We start from the raw sequence: 6,000 nt of genomic DNA on the forward strand, positions 1-6,000 counted from the left end.
TCACAGAACTTAAAATAGACTGATCAGGTTTAATCGTTAGGCAAGAAAGATGATCAGATCTTGGTCTTTCATGTGAAACCAGACCAAGACCTTGATGCTGAAATTTGTTTTCACTTTCTTGAACATTGCAGACTGTAGTGAGTCTTCCTATACTAATCTATCTTCGCATTTTACACAATCTTTAGCTTTAAGAAAAGCTTTAAGGGCAATAAGATGAAACCAAGTCATCGGAGTTTGTGTACTTAATGTTTGTAATTATAGCGACCCCTTCAGGATGTCAATCCAAAGATATTCTTTTAATAGCAGTACAGAATCTCACATAATAAACACAGAAGTGCTTGGAAAGACACAATACACTGTCTGTTGACTTGATTTTCTACAAACTTATAGAAAGATGCTCGAAGACAAACACAAGAACAATTTTCTGGTAGGAATAGGTTTATTGATCTGTCTGTAAACAAGGTGGTTAAATCATGGCATTTGTTTTTTTCCCCTTTCCTTCCACGCGAATTGAGTTGAATATCAGCTGGTCAGGTGTAAGAAGGGAGAGAATTGGACCAAATTTGCTTTTAATCTGTACATTTTCCACATGGCCTGGAGGTTGAATTTATACCAAAATCCCAAAGGTGCCACTGAAGAATTGACTTCTCACAAGGCAGCAGTTATAATCCATCTCACAGTAGCAACAGATCAGATCTACATTATGGCACAGGATACACAGCTTTATTTAACAAGTTTCCACAATACAACGGACTTCGACTAGTGGTCTTTTTCCACCTAATACCACCATATCCCAGAAAAAGTTAGTGTACACAGTTTACTTCAGTATCTTTTTTTTTCTCTATTTAATGAAGCATTTGTACCGTGCTATGACAGTTTGATACATCGCAATTAAGTAGTTTACAAGGCAATGACTTCCAAATGGTTTCATTCTTGAAAATAACATTAAAAGTCAAAAATGAATTTATGTATTTTGAGGTGGCGTTAACAATAAGACTGCCATTTCATCTATTCAAGACATTCACGAGAAGAACTCTCAGGTAGTTATATATTTGATTTTTAATTTCAAACTGTTAAGAGCCAGTAATAGTGTTTAATAGAAATGAGCTTGGTGTTACATTGTGTATCTGAAGTGTTGAGAATTTAGTGTTATAAAGTCGGCAACAGATGAAGCTAGCAGTCATCCTTCACAACAACAGTTTGGAGAAATTCTGTTAATCCCACTGGATGCATCAAAAAATTGGTCCTATTAGAGAACCCAAAGTGAAATGGACAGAACCAGAGGTACATTGGGGTGGATGGCAGCACATTTTGTCAAAAAAAAGAGAAAGAAAAAATAAAAGGACAAACAAAAAGAAAAACATTTTACAGGAGCTGGCAAACAACAATTATAAGTGCCCGAGCTATTGTAGTGATGGAATGTCCAGACAGAGTCTGGGATGCAAAGACTCTTGGGTAACAACTTAACCCAAAACTTGTAAATGCTGATCTGCCACCACACTCAAAATATTCCAACATTAGACCAATGACTTACAAGACCACATCCAAATACAACAGCAAAAGCATTTGATATAAGGTTCTCAAACTAAAGAAGGTACAGGGCATATAACAGTAGCTGGGGCAAAGGTGGTGCAGTTCATGAGGGCAAGGGCAGAGGGGCTTACTAATTTGATTCAGGATCAAACCGAATAAAGGAAAAAAAATAAAAGTCTTACATGATTGGTTAACTTCATTCTCAAAGCTGAGAAAAGGTGGTGTAGTTAGTTACTGGAAAGTGATGATTTTGACCTAAAAGATATGCATGCACTTATTCCATCCTGGACATGCTGTATACAAGGAAGACCACGAGAGCTCAGCAAGGACTCTAAGCACTCGAGAGGCATCAATCTAAGCTGGTTCATTAGCAGTGCCTAAGGAAAAAAATTGGACCACGTAGTGACTATTTACTTGTGAATTTACACAAATCCCGGGTTGTCCAATTTTTTTTGAAAAAATTCTTCATTTTACATCTATGGTTATGTACAGTAGTGTTCGTGATTGAACCTTCATGAAACCAACATGCTTGATTTACTGTGGCACAAAAAAAGATTTAAATTAAAGGACATGGAGCATTGAACAAAAGAAAACCTTCATAAAAAAAAAAAAACTGGAAAGATATATCTGGAGAAAGAACGATGCATCTACTAACTGTTTCTGGTAGTGCTGTCAAGTTGACAAAAAGGGGGCGAGGATGAGAGTGAGTGGGTGGGAAGTGTGGTGCGGTGTATTAAAGTGAGCTGCTGTGTGGATGGATGGGAAGGGGCAGCTTTAGTATCCAACTTTCCTCAGGTACTCAGCCATGCCAAATGCTTTCTTGTTGAGCAATCCTCCGTGGATACCTTCCTTTCCCATGACTACAACCAACACTGGAGTACATAAGAAAAAAAAAAAAGATGACAAATGAACAAAACTGAAAAGGAAAGGAAAAAAAGTCCCCCCCCCCTCGATAACACGGGGACATTATAGGATATTATCACCACTCTTCCCTTGATTGCTATTAAATTTTTTCAAGACATTAACTGCTTGAAGGAGAAAGCTTAACAGCAAACTTCTTTCTTCTTTCTGTCCCTCAAGTGAAACTAAACAAGCTTAATTACATTAGAACCCTGAATCCCTCAAGTATTTTGCCATTGAGTATGCCTTCTTATTCAATCCGCCTCCATGGACCCCTTCTTTGCCCATTACAAGAACCAAGACTGAAAGAGAAGAAATAGAAAAGGGGAAGTTGAGAAGTGTGGAGGTTAGGAAAAAAGGAAACAATCATGAAACAAGAGGAGAAAGAGAATCACAATTGCAAATCAGAAGTGTTTGCATGCGCATGCGTTCCACCATTTAAAGCAACCAAGTAGAGGAAAGTGATTCAGAGTATTTGACAAAGAAGTCTGAAGCTGGCTGCTTGAGTTTTGTCATGACATTTTAGTGTACAGGAAAGAGGAAATAGCAAGAGGAATTTGACGCTGCCACATTCCAAAGGACCTTCGAGCCACCCCACACACCCTAAATCCCTTTGAAACGGAGTTACCTTGCTACGATATCTCTGGAAGACTTTCGTAGGACCACACTGACACTATATCATCTATTAAGCATGTGCTAAAACACACTGAGCATAATAAAACTTTGGCCATGGGTGTCAGATCTTTAAAACTTACTATTTGGATTGACTTTTGCCCTTTACCTGACATAGATAATAGGGTGTTATGGGTTGTTTACCACACAAGTGAAAAGATTGATAGCCCAGACCCCAATTCATTAAACAGTGTTAAGCTGAAGGGAAATCTCAGAAAATTGATAGATTAAGAAAAGCTTGTACATGCACAGCGCTGAAATCCAGCTCTTGGAAGTTTTTTTAGAGAGTAGGGGACCTTAAAAATATACTTTTGGCATCTGATTATTCTTATATTCAAAGAGGACCACAAAGGCAGACTGTATGAGTGGGCACATCTGAGCATTAAAAATAATTTTCCTGGTGAAAGTTGGTGAAATAAAAATGTTAAAATCGTAAGGAATTAAGACTTTCCCCAGGGTCGCCTCAGGCTAATCTATACTAATACTTGTTCTGAGCAGACTCAGATCCCTAATTAAATTAATCTATAGATTAATAATGTGCTTGTCGCAAACGATCTGAATATATCTGTGCGCTAAATGAAACATTTCATATGTACGGTTTACCTTTGCCAGCTCTGCCTATGGAAACATTGTATGTTGGCTCGCCATTGTGACTCTTTGTCCTGATGTCCATCGTCCAGTCCCCTTCCACATGAAGACTGTCTCTGATCACGGAGCACTTCTTTTTCCCTAAAGTCAGCCCACTGGTGAAGAAGCCCTCTCGGTCTTTGCCGACAATGACATCGATTTCATCAGGCTGAAAAATTAAGGACACTTATTTTAATATTCACATCTTTAAGTAAGATCTAGTATCGTGCAGGTCACACAAGCTGTATAATTATACTTCTGTTGAAAACCTGAAAGGATTATTTGCATGCATTAGCACTGCTTGAGTGCAACCAATCTGACCCACTCTGGGAGTATTCAAAGTAATTGCAATTGAGGTTAAACCCCTTTTTTCCCTTCTTTTTTACCGTAACGGCAAAACTAGCTCGAAATGTTCACATACTAAAACCGTGATCTTTCACAGGCGACAGGACGCCATCTATGTGTTCCTTTCTGGAAAACTTGAAGCACGCGCGCCTCTGTCTGAACTTCCTCCTCTCGTGGCCTAAGACTGCAGCTTATCTCAAGACTGATCAGACCGAGGCCGAGCTCTGGAACAATCCCGGGCTTATTAATAATCTAGGGAGGGCATCCATGCATCTCAAGCAATGATAAAATATAAAAACACAATGCGTGGATATTGCACAATTCGTTATTGCTGAATAATGCGAAGGGAAATGTGTGATTTAATCAAAGCCAGACCCGTTTACATTCAATTGAAGTCGTCGAAATGTACAGAAAACCTGCTTTGCGGGTTCGGCCATACAGCGGTTGCACTTTAACTAGGGTCGTTAGATAAGCATAATGTGTTTGATTGTGATATGAGTAATGAAGTCTCGAGGCCGTGGCCACAGCCCTGAGCATTCATCCCGGCCTCGATCCATTCAGCAGACACACTTAAGTTCAATCCGTCCTCTCGCTTTTATGGGAAAAATATGAGACTCGGATGTACCTTCGAGGCTTTACAAGTGATAAAACGCTAACGCTAATTAATTTAATTGTAAGATGTATGCTTGAAACGGTTATTTCGCGCTGGGCACGAGACCGGCTCCCCGTGCACGCGTGCTAAAGAGGACTAGCTTGCTAACACCCGAATCTCTCCGCTCGCATAAACACACAAATTACACCCCGTATTCAATGGAAACGAAGCTTTAACCGCACCGCGGGTGCTAATCTAGTAAAATCTTACCGTTATACCGCTAAAAGTACCACCTTCTGACGATGCCCAAACGTATTTGGCGTCCGAGTAGCCAACAATGGCGGTATCCTGGCAGCTGCCGTCGGCCATCAGGTTATCCACGTAGCTTTGCCAAGACATTTTTCTGTGATTTGAAAGGTTATAAAGGACGAGCTGCAGCCAGTGGAGTGGATTTAACGCTACAAGTGCTAAAGGTTGCGCGGATGGAGGGATTTGGCGTGTCCTGTGCTGTCTGGCTCGCTGAGGCTCGTCAGAAATCTCAGCTCTGGAAGGAAAGAAAGCCGACGGACTGAGACCTGAGACAGCGCCTGGGTGTAGTCCCGCGCTATATCCCTCCGCGCAGACGACTTACCGCCGCCACTGCGACGCTGCACGAAAATAGTCCCTCTGCTGTCAAAGCGCCAGCTCGAGCTCATTATCACTACTTTAACAACACTTAGTTTCTAAGGTAAAATTTGCAAATCGCTTAAATGTATAGTTCATCCAAAAAAGAAGAAGAAGAAAAAAAAATAGTTCATCATTTACTCACCCTCATGCTTTCCAAACCTGTATGACACACAAATAACGATATTTATTGGTATGTTTGTAACCAAATAATTTTGGTTACAGACTTCAAATACGGGTTATTATAGTTTAGAACTAAATAAATGTTCGTTACTTGAAATGAAATACGTTAACTCAAATAAAATATATATTTAAAAAAACATATTTTTGTTAATCTAATCGTCACAACAACAACATTTCTCATTTTCATTTAGTTTAGCTTGACGTATAAATATATAGACATATTTAAAAAACAACTAATGAAAATGGAAAAAAAAAAGGCCCAGTAAATAATTAAAACTTAAATAAAACTAAAATTTAACATGTGACCCTGGACCACAAGTCTTAAGGGTCAGTTTACTGAAATTGAGATTTAAACATCAAACACATGAAACAAATATTTAAATATCTGAAAGCTTGAATAAATAATAAATAATATTTCCATTGATGTATGGTTTGTTATGATCTGGAATCTAAGGGTGCAAAAAAGAAAAAAAAATAGGTCCAAA

At 39.0% G+C, this 6,000-nt stretch overlaps 1 protein-coding gene across 2 annotated transcripts; it reads right to left on the reverse strand.

The window, feature by feature from the left end:
- Positions 1–420: 420 nt before the first annotated feature.
- Positions 421–5,302, reverse strand: LOC132096811 (profilin-2-like). Of its 2 annotated transcripts, none has more exons than XM_059502423.1 (3): positions 4,940–5,291; positions 3,709–3,901; positions 421–2,405 (listed from the first exon to the last, which is right to left on the reverse strand). In XM_059502423.1, exons 1-3 carry the CDS (start codon positions 5,066–5,068, stop codon positions 2,308–2,310), a joined length of 420 nt encoding a protein of 139 aa, XP_059358406.1. In that variant the 5' UTR covers positions 5,069–5,291; the 3' UTR covers positions 421–2,307. The 2 variants fall into 2 exon arrangements, with proteins under 2 accessions (XP_059358406.1, XP_059358407.1); XM_059502424.1 differs by lacking the exon at positions 421–2,405 and adding an exon at positions 2,455–2,735 and having other exon boundaries at positions 4,940–5,302.
- Positions 5,303–6,000: the final 698 nt, after the last annotated feature.

This window comes from Carassius carassius, chromosome 20, assembly GCF_963082965.1.
Source record: "Carassius carassius chromosome 20, fCarCar2.1, whole genome shotgun sequence".
Classification (NCBI taxonomy): domain Eukaryota; kingdom Metazoa; phylum Chordata; class Actinopteri; order Cypriniformes; family Cyprinidae; genus Carassius; species Carassius carassius.

Coding starts and splice junctions, on each gene's coding strand:
- LOC132096811 (XM_059502423.1), bottom strand. CDS start 5,068: ATGTCTTGGCAAAGCTACGTGGATAACCTGATGGCCGACGGCAGCTGC. Junction 3,902..4,939: donor GTACTTTTAGCGGTATAACG/GTAAGATTTTAC, acceptor TTAATTTTTCAG/CCTGATGAAATCGATGTCAT. Junction 2,406..3,708: donor CATAGGCAGAGCTGGCAAAG/GTAAACCGTACA, acceptor TATGTACTCCAG/TGTTGGTTGTAGTCATGGGA.